Source organism: Mesoplodon mirus (genome assembly GCF_964341445.2).
Source record: "Mesoplodon mirus genome assembly, chromosome: 2".
NCBI lineage: Eukaryota > Metazoa > Chordata > Mammalia > Artiodactyla > Ziphiidae > Mesoplodon > Mesoplodon mirus.
The window spans coordinates 149318510-149336997 of NC_138977.1; the positions used below are offsets into that span (position 1 = coordinate 149318510).

An 18488-nucleotide genomic window follows, 5' to 3' on the forward strand; every position below is an offset into this window, starting at 1 on the left:
ACTTCTGTGTCCATATCTCCCACTAGATCACAAGCTCTTTGAAGGAGAGGCTGTCCTTATCATCTGTAAATTCTCCTGGTGTCCAGCATACTGTCTGCAATGGGACAGGCATCCACTGAACATCAAGTCACTTCCACTCCCCACCCCTCCATGGCAGTTCCTGAGTTCTTGCTTCTAAATATTCTCTCTTCAATTCACTACAGTTGTGTATTTCAAAGAAGGTTCTTACCATTTATAAATAACAATGGTCCACAAAATGTTTCACAACAAACTGAACTTCTTTCGTGTTCATTTCATCACAAGTTTTATGCCCCACAATGTCGAATTATAATGTCTAATCTGCCTAATTACAAGGCAAAGCTGGGAGCACGGCACTGAGACAGGTCATCTGAACATAAATATTCTTGTAGTTTTGGTGGAAACAGGAAATGGGTGGGAAAAAAAACAGGATGCTACATCTTGTCTCAGCAGTGCCTCACCACTACTGGTTCCTAGAAGGGAAGGAGGGCAGGGGCAGAGAGATCACCTGAACAGGTTTTTCTGAATTGGAGTCCTCTGAGGATCTAGTGTGGTGGATTCCTGCAGTTGGAGAAGGGTGCTGTGTATCACAATCTAGCGGGAGAGGTGGTCAATAAGTTGTTGGATAGGTAAGGTTCAGAGACGATTCATTAAGGACAGTACTCCCAAACCTAAGTTGATAAACACCACTGGAGACTTTGCCAGAAGATATCCATGTTGTATTTGGGAGTCTGAGAATGTCCCCAGATTGTAATACAAAGTGTCTACATCCTCAAGAGAGAATCTCTAGCTTTCTCCAACTTCAATCATAAACCACCGCTTTAACCCGAACATCACTCCCCTCCAATCCCGGACATTCAAATTCTGCCTCTATGTCTATGTGAAGGGATATTAAAAGTTATGGCTCTAGAGGAAAAACGATTGATGTCTTAATTCTCATTTGCATTTGATACGATGACCAGCAATAGAAATACTTGCAGAGGTTCTTTTTAAAAAATAAATGAATAAATACCTTCTTGAAAACTTTACTTTATTAGAGAATCTAGCCCAAGCATGGAAAATTTAAAATCACTCTATTTACCAAACCTGGCTAACAATAAGCTTAATAAAAAAACAAAAAACAAAAAACCAACAATGATCAGTAAATACCTACACTTAACATTCTTAATTATGGGACAATTTTAAGATCCATGTTGATGTACTTGTAAGGTAAATCCCTCTGTTTAATAATAATAAAAAAATTCTCACATGTAACACTGTTTTCACACTCATATACACATATAAACGTTGGGAGACCTGTCTCAGAAACATGTTTATAATGGATTTACATAATATTGTGAAATAAAATCTGAATAAAAATTTTATTCCAACAACATTTCTCTATTTTTAAATAATGTTTATTGTTTAAGTTTTTATCACAGTGGAGATTAATTTATGCTTAATCATCCAGTGAATGCCTACTGTCACCTTTATCCAATTCCAAAAAAGCAAAATCAACTCATTCATACACTCTAAGTCCTGTTGCCATCCCACCATTCATTGCCTGTGTCTTTTTTCCCTTTTAACGGCAATATTATAAGATTGTGAAAAGGTATAACTAATAGGCTTATATGTGTAATACCATTTCTTCAAGTATTCAGACAGCAATATATTTGCCTGCATTGTACATTAGAAAACTACTTGTGACATTATTTCTAAGTACAGGAGAGTGGCTCCTGGTGGGAGTGTGATGAAGTTGTATGTCATAGTGTATGATAAGGATTTAAGCATTCTAGAATTTTCACAACTCTTCCCATGTTAGCGAATGTCATTAGGTAAATGTTGTATTTTTCTACTCTCAGCTGTCAGACATAAGATGTCAAACTACAAATAAATAAAGCATACACTCAACATATGTAGTGCAAATGCTAAGTAAACAGAATGACAGGGAATAAACTCATAGTTGCCAGCAAGTGAATGGTTCAGTTGGGAGGTCCTGATTTTGTGATGTCTGTGACTTGCACCCCTGTCCTCAAATGAGTACTATTCCTGTCCCATGTCAGCCACAATGGATTGAAGTGAGGGGGAAGGCAGTGAGGAGGGGAGTGGGAACTCATTTTCCCAAACAAGTAGTACAACTTCTCTGTCACTTCTGTATATCATGTAAAGTTTGACTTGGTAAACCAGATTTCAAACCTCTCAGACAAAGCAGGTACCAATATGGAGAAAAGTAAATGTTCCAATGAAAAGAATTAAATGTTGGCACCTATGTAACAGACTGTGTGGTCCAGACAACAAAATAGGAATAAGGAGATGGTTTTTTAAAGTTAAAACTTTGGAAATACCACACCTGAACATTCAAAAATTACATTACAGAAAAGCCATCAAACAGTTACAAAACATTCAAATAACAACCCTGCTTAAAGATGCCATAGAAGCAGTAATCTTCAGTACTCTGAACAAAAGTCAGAGCTTTGTTGCTCTGTTTTAATTATACATTTAACATACTGTTATTCATTAAAATGAAATAGAAAAAAACTATAAAATTCTCCCAGAGGCAAATTATTGGTAGGGAGAAAATAGAAGTAAAACGTGACAACCAATTTATACATTTACTTAATTGTATGTTTTTTTCCCCCAGAAGTATCCACAGTCTGTAAGAAAAGTAAAACTAAAATAAAACAAAAAACCTAAAATGAATAAACAAAAAAACCCTAAAAGTACAAAAACCGGTGTCATCTATCTTTTCATTTTCTTCCTCTGCATTCAGTTTTGAGGGAAAAGTGTTCTTTCATGATAGTGTTCTGAGCTTCCATATATTAAATTCTAGAAGAGAAACATTTGGATCCTAACCGTCTTTCTATATCATTCTTGAATGTGTTGTACCGTCAACAAATATAACAAGCAGCTGGCTGAAATAATCTTAATTAGGAAACATCCACACACATACACACACACATACATACACAAACAAATCTTTTTAAGAGAAAAGAAAACATTCCTTATCTGGAACACACATATATCAAGACTTAAAACTAAAGTCTGACATGGTCACTTAACTGATTTAAATAATTAAGGCTTCTAAAAGGTTCAGTGCCAAAACTCTCTGCATCAGTGTTCGAATAAAATACATTTTTGCATTTTAGGTTTGTGCTTTTTACAGCCAGCTTAATTCCACAGAATTTCATTAGTAAGATCAGATAAGGGAGTGTTAGAATTGTTTACTGATGTTTTCCTTTTAGTAGTTGTTAGACTAAATTATAGCAATAAAAATTCAACAGATTTGTTACTATCAGGTGGGCTGTTGGCTCATTTCACCTTCTTTTCATGTTTAATGTGGCCATTTCTTTTATACTTGCCATTGGGGATTCCATTATGGTAATGTCCATTAACTGTGCTATGCTTATTTCTAGACCACAAACTTTTGATTTTTCTGTAGATAAATTTTGTGACCCAGGACAAGAGGAAGTAAAACAAGGCAGCACCAAGCAAAAGCACAAAGGCAACATCCAGTAAAAAATACTGACAGAAAGAGATTTGATGGACAGCGGCACGTAGGTGATGGGCTCCATTGTGGCGGAGAATGTAATCGATCCAATAGACAGTCCGATTGATGGGGTGACCAGGTTGATCCTTGTGGATTTCTGAAAGCTTCTGAGCCCTCTGACGGTAGCTATGAGGTGGAGGTAAGACACAGAATGATCATGTAGCTACAAGGCTCAGGATCATAACTCCCTAAAGTTAAAAATGGGGAAAATAATAAAAATAGCTATCCTGTATTAAGTACCTAGTATGTGCCAGGCACTGTGATAAGTGCTTTCAACACATTATCTTATACTAACACAGTAAAATAAATTTTACACAGATAAGGAAAATGAAAATCAGAGAGATCAAGTGACCTGACCATGATTATAAATTTGAGATTCAAATTCAACTTTTTCTGACTCCAAATCCCATGCTCCTTCTACACTACACCATGCCTCTTATATACACATAACCCTTCTCTTCATATGCTTTTAAATATTATTAATCAATGAGTCTCAACCAGGAAGAGGAGCAAATTTATTAGATTCTAAAACAGAGGGATGGTGGAAAAAATGCAGAATTTTGTCCCAACACCTTTTCCTTTTAGCAGTGACATTTAATTTTGTTCTGATTTAAAACAGTACTAGGTGACAGAGTGAGATTATTATATTTAGTAAACAGATGAAAAGGAGTTGATAACACTATGGAGCCATATGTGAGTGACATTATATGCAGTAGAGATACATATATGCATATGCATATACATATGTATAACGAAAACACTCAAATGATTGATAAAAATCAGCTGAAGAGGATCATCACAAAAAGTGATCAAACATAACGTAAACATCTTAATTTAAAATATTTAACTGTACATTTATATGTCAATCTTTGGTACAAAGCCCCTTTGAACATGGATCTCTGATTAGAGTTTGCATTGTTCAAATGTAAGAAATAATTTCCACATGGAAGGATTACAAAAAACATCATGGAGGGTGTGGCCCTCGAGCTGTGCCTTATACAGGAACAAAAGTTTGGACATGTGAAAACTTGCTAGGCCAAGAGAAGAGTGTGAACTAAGTAATAAAGGTGGGAGAGTAAGAGTATGCCCAGAACAAATTTATTTGGAAAGAGTATGTAGCACAGGGGTGTTTGGCTGGAAATTAGATTGGAACGTGAGTCTCCTTCACTTGTGTTCAGAATGACAAGATATGCAGCCCTGTTCTTAGAATCAAAGACCATTAAATCAGAGAGACTGGCTTTAAGCCAGAGCTTTGGGGAGAGGATTAAAAAAAGGAAGAGACCGATGGTGGGAAGATCATCCAAAAGACTGCCTCGTGGCCATAATTTCCTGCCTCCCAGGGTCCATAATCTTTCTCCTAAGCCATACTGTCTACCATGTGTTGAAAAGTTTGTGAAAAAACTATAGAACACTGTAAAATGTTGTTACCTATTGTTATTTTTAATTGTTTTCTTGGATTTTGAATACTTATATGAGTAAATTTTTTAAAAGAAAAAGCACATTTTCTGTGTCATCCTAGCCTTACAACAAAATTACTGTTATATAATAAACTCAGTTGCTTTAAAAGTGTAAAATCTCATCCAGATATTAAGAGGCCATCCTTGTAATATTCCTGGTACTATTAAGAGGCCTTGCTTTGTAATCTATCATTATTTCTAGTCAATGGCAAAAGGTAAATTAGAACCTTTTGATTACTCTGTTTTGTGAGAAAATTCTTACAGGATAAAAGGATATCTTTAAAATATGGAAGTGAAACATGGTATCTTAGAAAATGAAATTCAACCTTCTATTTTAACATAGAGGAAGGAGGATTAAAAACAATCTTGGTCCTCAGGTACCTTAATGTCATGAGACTATGGCCCATTCTCTAGAGATGATTAAACAGACTGCATGTGACAAAGATCCTTCTGCAGGGACTCTGGCTTCATTGCCACCTATGAAATTCCAATAGGCTCACTGGTCCAGAACCAGTCCTTACCTGCCTCAGCTTACGTGAGTATGGAGTAGGGCCTCATCGCTCAGACCTTTACTTCTCCCCAAGAGCAGACTCATAAAGCTCACTACCCAGCCCAATTTTCCAAGATTCTCCCTTTCAGAGGTAGCAAGTGGCATTGTCCTTTCAGCACAGTTTGCTTTACAACCCAAAATTTCTCCCAGTAGGAATATAAAGTTTGTGGGGGAAAAAAAAGAACAGTGTGATTAAAATGGTCACTTAAGGCCACTTCTAAACTCTCCTTTCAAATGTCTTGGATAAAATTACTTTTAATAAAACAAATTACCTCGTAAGGGGCTCATGTGATTTGCACATTTTTACAAAAGGGGAAGTATCTCCTATCAAAAGTAATAACCGGGCTTCCCTGGTGGTGCAGTGGTTGAGAGTCTGCCTGCCGATGCAGGGGACACGGGTTCGTGCCCTGGTCCGGGAAGATCCCACATGCCGCGGAGCGGCTGGGCCCGTGAGCCATGGCCGCTGAGCCTGCGCGTCCGGAGCCTGTGCTCCGCAACGGGAGAGGCCACAGCAGTGAGAGAGGCCCGCGTACCGCAAAAAAAAAAAAAAAAAAGTAATAACTAAGGGCTGGATATGTGTTAAGTTCATAAGGATTAACTACCCATCTTTCTCTACAACTTGCTTTAATAAAATCTCCAGATTCAAAAGAATTCCTTCCAAAGAACAAAAGCAATAGCTTTTATTAAATAAATCCAAACAACTCGTATGGGAAGAAGGAAGACATTGTTCAAGTTGAGTAAAAAAGAAATAAGTAATACTTCTTTAGCACTATTGGTTTAAACTAGAATATCTTGGACACAATATTAGTGAATCAAATCAGCCTTTTCAATAATTATGGCATGTTAAATATGGAACATAATCATGTATTTGAAACAAAAAAGATGAAATGCCTTAAGTTTACATATAATTACTTTTAGCAAAGAACATACTACCTGAATCATTGTCATTTTTACAATGAATAGAGACATCTTCCTACCCTGAATGTGCAAAAGGCTTTAGTTAAATAATTAAACTTTTCAAGGGTTATATGCAAATAACTATTTATCTTCTATGGATACTTTGTGGAAGAATATAAATTTATTCACTGAACAAAATAAAACCTATTTTGAAATCAAGCACACATGTATACTTGAAGATGGCATAGCTGGGATTTAATCGCAGTGTGACCTAAGACTATAGCCTGGTCTCTGATTTGGCCCCTTTTACACCTCACAGAACACAGCCAGACTGATTTTGTGTGGATGATCCAGACTTTTGCTTTTTCTGCATAACCGACCCAATCTCGGCAGCTCTGCCACTATCTCTCTACAAACTCTACTTGAGGGCTGCATTTTACAAATCTTCCTTTAAAAGCCTGTATGATACATATCATCTTCCATAAGAACATCACATTTTGAAAAACACTAGACTTTTAAAAGAAAGGCTACAGAACACAGATGAAGGGATCTCACAGGTACCTCAGATCAGCAAACATATTGATCCAAGTGCCAAGAGCTGTGACCAAGACACTGGATCCTCTAAGGGGTCAGCACATGAAGGCCACCTCCAAGCCAACATAAGACAGCATAATGAACTGCAGTGCACTTGAACCCAGCCTTTTACCTAAAAGCTACATCGCTTTATATGAAAGAATTGTTCTTAGTGTTGGTTGTTTCTTAGAATATGGCAGAGTTTCTCAGTCTACTGTTATACCATCTACCCTGGGTATAAACAGAAGAAGCTCATGCTCTTCAGACATTAATGCCATTTGAAAGGCAAGATCAATTAAATGTCACATAAAAATGGGAAATATTGTTGCTTTGTTTTAAAACTACACAGGCCAACTCTCTATTCTTTCAGGCTCAGTTGTGAACTGGGTTAACTCAAGACACGTCAAGAATTTAAGAAAAAAAATAAAGATTCTGACTAGTCATTCACCTGAGTAAAAAAATCTCAGCATTTCATTGACACCCCGCACTAGGGAAACCCAGCACCAGGCAGTATCAAGAGTACCAGCTTTGGAATCAGACAGTCCTGGTTCAAATTCCTACTCTAATAGCTTTGTAACTATGGGCAAATTACGTAAGCTCTCTGAGTTTCAAGTGCCTCATCTCTATGATATGAATAAGGAGAATGGTGATATATAGTTTTATGAGCATCAAAATGAGATAAAGGACACAAAAATGGACACACAGTAGGGACCCAATGGTTCCCATGTTAGTTTTTCCTTAGTTTGTCAAACCTTGGTAGAATATTATTCAAGGTCATACAAGGCTGGCCAAATGATTGCTATTTCTATTTTTCAAATGACAGAAACATGCACAAGGCATTATACACAGGAATCTCTAAAGGATATTTCTATAATTGGTTTATTGACAACCTCCTGGCAATAATAAGTTATTGACAATGTGCTGTGGTGTATATATTTAATCTGCTTTACTATTAATTGAAACCTTACCTGGGATTATTGATAACTTTCACTAGTGCTTCATACAGCTCTCCTTCAGTAACTGTCTTCCATTCTAGCAGTATCCCCATACCTTTTGCCTGTACCCGGGTCATAGTATCATAATGGTCTCCAAAGAGTGGGATTCCCACTACAGGAACACCATGATACATAGTTTCAAAAATACTATTCAAACCACCATGGCTCAGGAAGGCTTTAATATTTGAATGCCCTAAAGAAGGATTAAAAAAGAAAACAACTTAGAATATTGCGTATTATTCTAGGAAGAGATCTTCCAGAAATTTCTTAAAAGCTGATATTATAATAAATATGCATTTCAGATATAGGATTTTTAAAGGCGCAGTTTCACAGATTCCTGCTCTATACCAATTACAATGCTTGTTATATACATAATTATCTGATTTATATATATCAGTTAAAAGCCATTTTTAAGCTAACATTTATAACTTTAAGAATTATATCACAATATCTTCTCCCAAAACACAAATATCAACTGCATTCAAATGGCTAATAATTAACAGGATATCAATGAAAGCAAGAAATGACAAAAAGTACCAGGGGGCAATCACATTCTACTAAACACAGACACTCACCTTCTGGCTACTCAAGCATTTATCTATATTAAAGTCAAACACACTTTGCAAAAAAACATATGTAAAAATGTGGGGCTGGATTCCAGATGTCCATGAAGAGTTTCTGTGCTTATCCAAAGAGGAACATTTTATGGTGCTTAGCATTTACAACATTCAAGTCATATCAGCACCTGTGCTACACAATCTTAGGGTCTGATTTTACATTTTAGGTATAAAAACATGTAGGGACAGACAGTTACAAAAGTTACTTGTAAGAGATGGGACATCACGTAACATCTAGCTGTCATGGAGATAAAAGAGGTAATTCATCAAAATTAATGAGGTATTTAAAAATCCAGATCTCCTTATGAGCAGAAAGTTTTGCATAAAAAGTGTAAGACAAAGAAACACTGCACTCAGGATAGGTGCTATATGGCCAGAAAGGAATTATAGCTTGCAAAAACACAAACATTTAAAATAAATATACATCAAGTAAAAAAACGAACTCTGTGTGTGAACCTGGGTCTCAGTGGGGCTCCAGGACTCTCCCACCTCAACATCTAGCGGGCTGGTCACTCAGTGTCCCTTGCTCTGACCCACAAGCGGCTTCTCAACCCAGCCCAATTAAGGGATCTACCCTCGCAGTGGATTTCAAACTTTCTTTTCAGTAGTAGAACCAACCCTTTTTCTTTGAACAAAACTTTATTATCACCAAGCCCAGCAGTGAAAAATAATGCAGAGCTGGTGTATGGAGAGCGGGGGGGGGAGTGTCATGAGAGGAGGGGAGGGGAGAGACACTGATTTGGTTCCTGCTTTTCATCCTGGAGGAATCTTCTGAGCATAGTTAGAAACCAACAGAGGACCCACAAAGGTCATGGCTAGAGTTAAAAAGGATGTTAATCTCAGAAAAGGCAGAGAGCTGAGATTCTGAGGAACCCAGAAGAGATGTGAACTTGAGGAGGGCCTCTGGGTGTAGCTACACCTCGCTGTAGAGCCTCACAGAAAAAAAACCATGAGATCAATTTAGATGCTCCCAGACAGCAGTGTCCCCTGCTGAACTGAGATGGCTGATGGTCAAGATATCTTATTTAAATTTACTGCTTCCTTCCTACCTTCTATGGAATCTGAAGTCATAATAGTAAAGACATAAAAAAGAAAAAGAAAAAAATACAAACATCAAAAAAGGTGAACTGTCTTATTTTTTTCTCAGCTTTACCATTTATAGAATAACATTTATAATAAACTAAACAAAAGGAATTATTTATATATATACTTACTGTTTTTTAGTTACAAAATTCAATTTGCAGGGTTTTAGGGGGTCAATTTAGCTTCTAAAAGATGTTCTTTAAAAGTCTATTTTTAAGAATAGAACTTAAAGCTACTTTTACATAATCTGTTAGATTAGTATTATTGAACAAATGATGGTTGATATTGCCAAAATCAGTAACATTTTTATAATTTCCTTAATAAGTAATATCTTAAAGGATAATATGGCCTTATATTTTCCTAGAGATTTAATGAATAAAACAATTTACATTTTACTATCTGTGCTTATTAAACAGAATTAGATTCAGATATCTTAAAAGATATGCATATAATTGGTATTTTAATTTTGAGTTGAGGATCGGAACCCCAAGAAATAAATCAGAAGAAATAAAGTGTTCAAAAGTGCCCAGTGATTTAGGGTAAAATCTAGGCAGATAATCCAAGTAAAGTTAAAATAAATTGACTGTTTTTTTGGCTTTCTGCTTCTCTGTGGTTTCAAACAAATGAATAATTTCAAATTTCTCTGGGTTCTTGGATACATCTGTAGTAAAACTATAACACAAATTTAAATTTTCACTGTTTTAATTTTACTACTTTTAGCTGATCGGCATAACTAGGTATAACTTTACTCACCACTAGCTTATATAGTATTAAGTATATTTTTCAGAAAACTAAAATTTGTGACTGATCTAAAAATTTTAATTTATAGGCCTAAATGATTATACTTTAAAATTATTTGCCAATAACTAAAGGTTTGACTTGTTGGTCTGAAATCTAGGACTTAACGCACTAGATAACATAATGATTCTATCATACACCATACATGTATTGTATAAGCCACTCAAGTGTAAAACTCACATTTACACAATTAAAATCTAAAAGCCAAGTAAGCACCCACATGTCACTGACTTACCAAGCAGGTCATTTTGTGGTAACCATTCTATGAGCTTGGTGTTGTTTCCCAGATTCTTTGGTTTGGTTCCAGAAAACCTGAAATTTACACCAGACTATGAATCTTCCAAAAAATCACTTTACTCCTGGTATGAACTCTCTGATTAAATTTTTGGATTTAAAATAAATGTTACATGATCTTTTGCTGATATCCTTAAGAGGGAAGCCATGTTTTAGTAACAACAAAAATTTCAGTTTCTTTTTCACATTTTCATTGACTGAGGGATAAATAAGAAACACTCTGATTATACTGAGATCTATTTTCCTTCGCTCTCCTCCCCTATCCACAGAGATGGGGGAAATAGCAACCAAATGACCCTATGCTAGAAAGTCATTTTCTACCAGCATCTAGAAGGTGAAACAGGAAGCACCAGCAAGGACCACCAGTGGGCAGTCAATAGCTCCCATCTGGACGCCCAGAAACTGAGGGAAGGCTCGAGAATTGGAAGAAAGCAGGAAGTACTCTTCTCTAGCTGGGCCCCAGCTAGAGAATTATGTGGGGCAAAGGACAGTTAGGCTGTTGCCCCTACAGCTCTGTGGGGCAAAGGACATAATTAGGCTGTTTCCTGCCTTGATCTTTGAAAGATAAACCATAAAGTGCTTATCAACTGAGAGAATGGCAAGAGATTGAAATAAGCAGATACAAACTGTTCCAAATAAAGTAGAAGGGCACTTTCTGGGTTAAGCCTAATAGAAGAAATCCAATAGGACTGGAATGCAAAGGGAGAAGCCTTAAACCATTGGAATAAAATATGTATCCATTTCATAGCTTAGCCAGGAGAAGGAGGAGCTAATCCTCCCACAGTTGTTACAAAGGAGAAACCCCTATTACTCAGAGCCTACTTGTAATGGCTTGACACTGGGGCCGACCTTGATCACTGCTGTATCCCTAGAGCCCAATGGTGGGGACAGGTACTAAGTAAATACACACTAAATAAGTGTTCAGATCCAAGTGTAGACACTGGGTTAGAAACTCCAGAGACAGACACATGTTGGCAGTGCCTGCCAAAAGAAGTGGGGTCTGTTTTGACTAGCATTAACTGGCAAGTTACTGTATTTTTAAATGCCTGGTCTCTTGGATAAAGGAAATCGAAAGTATTTATAGACAAAGTGGGAGCCCAAAAGGTTCCATGAAATATTTTACCTATTTAATCATTCATCCATCATTTTTTCCTCATTCCAACACTGACTTGAAGGAGTATATAGAAATGCATGCAATTACACATTTTAAAGTGATAATAAATAACAGAAGGGTAAATGAGGGTAACATAAAAATGCACCCATCACAAGAATAGATCATTGTGCATCAGATCTTCTTTTTATGCTATGAGCTAGATGTCTTTTTAACCATCACAGAGTATTATATAAGTTAATCCCTAGATTTCGATACACTAAGAAACAAAATGAAAATTCAAAGGCATCCTGCTAATATTGCCAGGGCATCAATGGGCTGTGCTTTACTCAGACCTGCGGGCTAAGTAAGAGGATATGGAAAATCAACAGTGAAGAAACAATCTAGATTATTACCTTACCTCCAAATCACTTTTTGGGGCAATCTCCCCAGAGCTCCTGCCAGTTTGTTAGCAATGTCTTCTGACAGATACTTGACACCAGCTCCGAAAGATACCAGGACAAAGCCATGTTGATTAGCACCATTTACCCACCTTTGGAGATCCTGCAAATCAAAATGTGGCACTTAATTTTATGAAGAAGGAATACAGTTCATAATCAGTGTCATCACAGCCCAGTTTTTTAAAAGCCTTCAGATAATTTTCCTAAATAATTAAATAGTGAAGATAATATAATATTTTCCTTTAGATAACTGTTTTTTTATTCTTTTTTTTTTTTTTTTTTTTTGCGGTATGCGGGCCTCTCACCGCTGTGGCCTCTCGCGTTGCGGAGCACAGGCTCTGGACGCGCAGGCTCAGCGGCCATGGCTCACGGGCCCAGCCACTCCGCGGCATGTGGGATCCTCCCGTACCGGGGCATGAACCCGTGTCCCCTGCATCGGCAGGCGGACTCTCAACCACTGCACCACCAAGGAAGCCCGATAACTGCTTTTTTTAAAAAAATATTTCACTGAACAATGCTAACTAAAATAAGGAGGGCAGATAGTTAATTTGGTTAGGATCAATAAACAACAACAACAAAAATCAGTAATTAATGACCTAAGAGCTCAGACAGAAAAAACAAAAACTTGAAACTCATGTTTAAAACATGGTCAGAGATAAATTTGTATGAGGACATAAGTGAAAGATTAGACACATGACAAAGACATTAACTACCACCCCCCCACACTCACCCAGGGAGACTTTTATTTTAGGAGTGGGCTGCTTTTATCTTGGTCTAAGTTTGATAATTTTCATTTCTGAAGAGCATACTGTATTAATGACTGAGAAAGAGAAGGAATTAGCTAATGGTTCCAAACATCCATAGGCCTAACAAGTTTTACTACTTCTCTAATTATTTCTTCAACTCACACAGAATAGAAATCATGCATACTGTATAGTGAGGCATCCAGGGGTTCTGGAAATCTCTGAGCAGAAGCTTTCTCTCATTGTGTGGGAAAATGCTAAATTCTCAAACATGTCCATCTACAGCTAATAGATAAGGGGCCATGGAATATCTGATGTTAAATAGGGACAACTGTCAAATTTCAGGAATACTCATTTCATAGGAAGACACATTAACACATTTCTACCAGTATTATTGAGTTAACTGAAGATGAAAGAAGTTCGTTTTAAGGGATACCACCCTTGCTTTATGTTATTCTGTAGGCACCAGCTTTTTTTTATGGTAAGTTATCCCTCTGAATAAGTCTTTGTCAAAGACACTGAGCTTCAGTTTCCCATATAAAAATGAATAAAGCCACAGCACTTTGAAGAATACATAATTCTGCTGTAAGGAAAACAAACATACTGTCTACTGGCAACACCTATGCCATAATATAGTCATGAAAACAGGGGACAAGCCCACTGTGTATTCATAATGTGCAGAGCAAGCTGTCACTGTTACATCCTGCGGACCCCGTAGGTCTCTCGTTCAGGATGAAGAAGTTACCGAGATGACTGTGTCGCCCGTGCTCTTTGCATTTCACACCACTTTCTGGCATAACCTGATTTGCAGCTGGGAGGTAAGAAGTACAGTAAGGGGGCTTCCCTGGTGGCGCAGTGGTTGAGAGTCTGCCTGCCGATGCAGGGAACATGGGTTCGTGCCCCGGTCCGGGAAGATCCCACATGCCGCAGAGCGGCTGGGCCCGTGAGCCATGGCCTCTGAGCCTGCGCGTCCGGAGCCTGTGCTCCGCAGCGGGAGAGGCCACAACAGTGAGAGGACCGCATAGAGCAAAAAAAAAAAAAAAAAAAAAAAGAAGTACAGTAAGAAGTATCATCGCAATAGCATCACCACATAGCTCAATACTAAGTATTTATATGGAATGTTAGCCCTCTTTATGTCTTTATTTTCTTTGCTTTCTTTCCCTTTTCTTTTCCTTTTCTCACTTAATGAGATCTGTGTTAACTGGCTCTATCACACTTATATCCTTAGCAGGGAAGAGGGGACCACATTTTATGCCTCAAATGAATTAGTGAATAGTGTCATTATATGACCAAGAGTGATGATGGAAAGGAGGTACATCCTTCCAGCTACTGAGTAAAACAGGCTATAATTATTTGGGAGGGAAGAAAACCTTATCAAAACACCTCATTTCCCAGGAAACTCTATTTGTTTATGAACATATAAAAGAAATCGAGAATATATCAACTGTGGATTAAAGCTTTTAACTTATATTCTACCACATTTACCAAGACTATCACGTGCTGGAAATTTAACAGCGTAACTTGTAGATTCAAAGTAAGAAACAAATTTAGAATTTTCAATTTATATATAGTCTTAAGCCAGATATACTTAGAACAAATATAAACGCTGCACAGTAGAATAAACTGAATTCATAGGGTGTTTTCTCCCTATGGTTTGTCTTCAAATAATTTATCACCTACTATCCAATTCTCTAAAGACAAAAATTTCAGGGTCAATGCCATTTACAAAATGTTTACATTCAGAAATACTAAGCGTTATGGGAATAACATTATTTAATTTAAATTTTGTTTCCCGAGGACTTAAAAGGTCTTTGAGTTTCAACTGACTCTTCGTATACATGTTTGTTCCTTGTTTTGCATGATATAAAATGAAATCCATAAACCTATTTTTCCAGCTTTTTTCCTACCATAGTCATTAGCCGTAACAAGAATATATTCAAGTATATAATCTTTATTTGTATGGAAGGGAATAGAGAAAAATTTATTCATTATGGTTCCCTCCACGGAAAGCACTCAGCATTTTTAGAAGATAACACTGCACTTGGCTTAGAGGGGAGAGTGAGGCCCCGAGGTGATATCCCAACTGCTATGTCCTGAGCTGGAGACGGAACAGGGGAGTGAGAGGTCGGAGTAGAAAGAGTAAGGGGCAGGGGCCATTGGGCCGCTTGGGGATGTAACCCCTCCCCGTGATCTGTGATCTCCAACCTGCAGCCTCAATTCAAAAAATGTCTGGTGTGACTGATGTTTTATGAGAACATAGAAAGGGTTGGGTTTGGGGTTTGGCTGATACAGTGACCTTCTGGTAGCATAGAGCCAGAGGCCGAAGGGATCTAGAATTTGCTCAACTTATAGTGAAGACTTTGGAACCAGAACTTCACAAAAAGTGTGCTCAGGTCTCCAAAGGGCTGGAAGGCCAGGTGGCATCTCAACTCTATATATACATACCATATTTTCTGGAATTTAAGACCCCATCAGTTATAAAATATAAACTGATTTAATAACAACTCTTCACTAAACCTCCCCCTTCATAATAAATATAATTAATGTTAAAAAAAATTCCCAATTCCAGAAACTTACCACTGTTAAAAAATATAGGTACTTTAGAAACCCCCTGTCCTGGAGCAAATACCAGCTTAAAAAATTGGACTGAAAAAAAACCCCTCACAATATCAACAAAAATAATACATATTTAAGACTAGAGTAAACCTAAGGATGCACATAAAGAAAACAAGAAAATTTTACCGAAGGACAAAAAAGAAAATCTATTCAAATGGAGAGATGTAACATGGGCTGGGAAGGAAACATCAAAGTTATGAAGATGCTGATTTTTTATAAAATTAAGTTCAATGCAGCCTCAGCCTACATTTCAAAAGGATTGTTATGGAACTTGAAAAGCTGAGCCTAAAATTCATTTAGAAAAGAAAATGTTCAAGAGAGGCCAAGAAATTTTTGAAAAAGAACAGAGAGAGTTTACCCTTCAAGATATTAAAATGTACTCTAGAATCTAGAACCATCACAATGCATGTCTTCATTATTAGGAGAAGGAAGATAGGAAGTCAGCGTTTTCATCAGCAGAGAAAGGAGGCCTCCAGCTACTGATTCAGAAAAAATAGTGAGTTAGATCCCTCCACTAACACAAATTACAGAAGGATTAAGAAGTTAAATTGAATTAAAATACATGAAGTACCTGAAGAAAACCCCCAAAGATAATTTTCGTGTATTTGGGTGGGGAAGGTCTTCCTGAGCCAGTCACAGACTCCAGAAGTCATAAAGAAAAGACTGACAGATCTGACTGTAGAAAAACAAAAATCTTCTAGAATATGAAAGACATTTTAAAAAGCAAAAGAATAATAAATAGATGCAGAAGTATTTGTAACACAAAAAACAAAGAATTAATATCTAAAACAAAATAATGAGGGGAAAAAACCCTGCAAACAACATGAGAAAACACCTCTTTCACAGAAGGAGAGCACATGGCATAAAACATGGAAAGATGTTTAGCCTCAGATGGATAATCAGAGAAACGTAAACTCAAATTGTTTTCATCTCTTGTTCTCTCGGTAGTCTGTAGAGTACTCTATTAGATGCTGTCCATATACTATTACTTAATTGATTTTAACTTAAGAATTGACTGTAGTATTTCCCTTTAAGTATTACTGTTTTATAATTTTCTGTCAACTATTTTGTTTTGCTAGAAGGATAAAATGCCTTTTCCTAAGTGAACTCTGGGTTTATTTTCCAATTATTTAGCAAACTTTTCCCACTTTAAGATTATCTTTTAAATAGCTCTACCTTTTTTTCAGTAATTTTACAGTTTCATTTCTTTAATTTTTAACCTTTCCTCAACAGACTTTTTTTGGAGGAAAGAATGAGACTGGGATCCATCTTTATTTTTAACCAAACAGCCAGCCTTCTCAACACTACAGAGTATTTCATCTTGTCCTCATTTATTTGAAATGCCACACTCTCAGTCAATTTCTAAATTCTATTCTTTTCCACTGATCTATCCATCCATTCCTGTGTCCGTGTCAAAGAGTTTTACTTACTGCTCTTTTATAATACATTTTTATATTTGCAGTGATAGATTTCTCAATACTTTTCATTGAAGGACTTTGTTTTTTAAACACATCAACTGCCATTTGTTAGCAGTACCACTTTTTCTTATGTATGTTATGGATATTTGTGCATATATGTACAGAATACACACCTCACATCATGTACCTTACGAGTTTAGTAACTGCATTCAGTCCTTTATACTTAATTGGCCAGCACTGCATGCTCGCTGCTCCACTAGATGGCAGGGCAAGAACAGAGCATGGAAGTCCGGGCTCTGCTGAGTTTCCCAGGCTCTCAGCCATCATCAGAGGCCCAAACCCAGAGCCTGTCTCTACGGTTTTTCCTGCTCATCGTCCAGGGGAAAAACTCTGTCATTTCCACAATGTAAGTAAAAGCAAAATCGTCACAGGAATAGAACAAATACTGAGCAGGAAAGCAGCAATAGTCATAGGTGCTTCCCTCACTTTATTATCATGACTACTTCCATTTCTATGCAATTAAAGTAACCAATTTAGATACTTACCTATACTTTGCTATAATTTTATATACAAAACTTTTGAAAAGACAACGTTGCAATAAGAATAATCATTTTATCTTCTTGTAGAGTTAAATAGGGAAGGTGTCTTATGCCATTTGTGGAAAAAAGTAGAATAAGGAAATATGGATAACATATTTATCAGAATCAAATGCTATATACTAACATGTTTCCTTTTTTTTTTTTTAACAGTTGTGACCTGGTCCACATGATGCGTTTCCTGGTATGGCCAGATTCCTTTCGCTAGAGTAATTATACACCAAATGCCTTGACTTGGTGGGTGGAAGAATAAGGCAATGAAAAGTATATCATCTTCCCCCTCCCCACTTCCCTCCCTGGAGCGCTGTTCAGGATGAGTGGGTAATGTAACCTGGCCCTGTGAGACAGCAGATGGGGGTGGAACAGCAGCCAAGAGATGTACCAGAGTTAGACTGGGGCAGCAAAAGCCCCCAAAGTTGAAAACTTCCAATAACTTTAGGTAATATTTTGACATGGTGAATGTCGAGAAATGGATAGTGAAAAAATATTCTAAGAAGGAGTAGAGAGCAGATTCTGAGAATTTTAGAGAAGACAGTCATTGGCTGACTCCTTTCTCCTTTTTTATACACTTAGCCTCCTATCCAAAAACAAAACTTCCTCTTAACTGTACACATGTAAAACACATCCCAATTCCAGAAATGTAAAAGTAGACTTTTAAAAGATCATCACTTCAGAATCAATGAAAGAATATCTAATGAAAAGGTGGATGGTACAGGCCCACCTCTATCCTGTCTAGGCTTAATTTTGAGGACATCA

General features: G+C 37.0%; 1 protein-coding gene across 1 annotated transcript in view; it reads right to left on the bottom strand.

Moving 5' to 3' along the window:
* Window positions 1–849: 849 nt before the first annotated feature.
* Window positions 850–18488, bottom strand: part of UGT8 (UDP glycosyltransferase 8) — an 88552-nt gene continuing 70913 nt past the window's right edge. The window contains exons 4-7 of the mRNA XM_082610913.1: window positions 12320–12462; window positions 10750–10826; window positions 7990–8209; window positions 850–3670 (exon numbers count right to left, since the gene is read on the bottom strand). Of these exons, the coding sequence (XP_082467039.1) occupies window positions 3307–3670; window positions 7990–8209; window positions 10750–10826; window positions 12320–12462 (804 nt within the window). The 3' untranslated portion in view covers window positions 850–3306. The remainder of the gene's footprint in view (window positions 3671–7989; window positions 8210–10749; window positions 10827–12319; window positions 12463–18488) is intronic.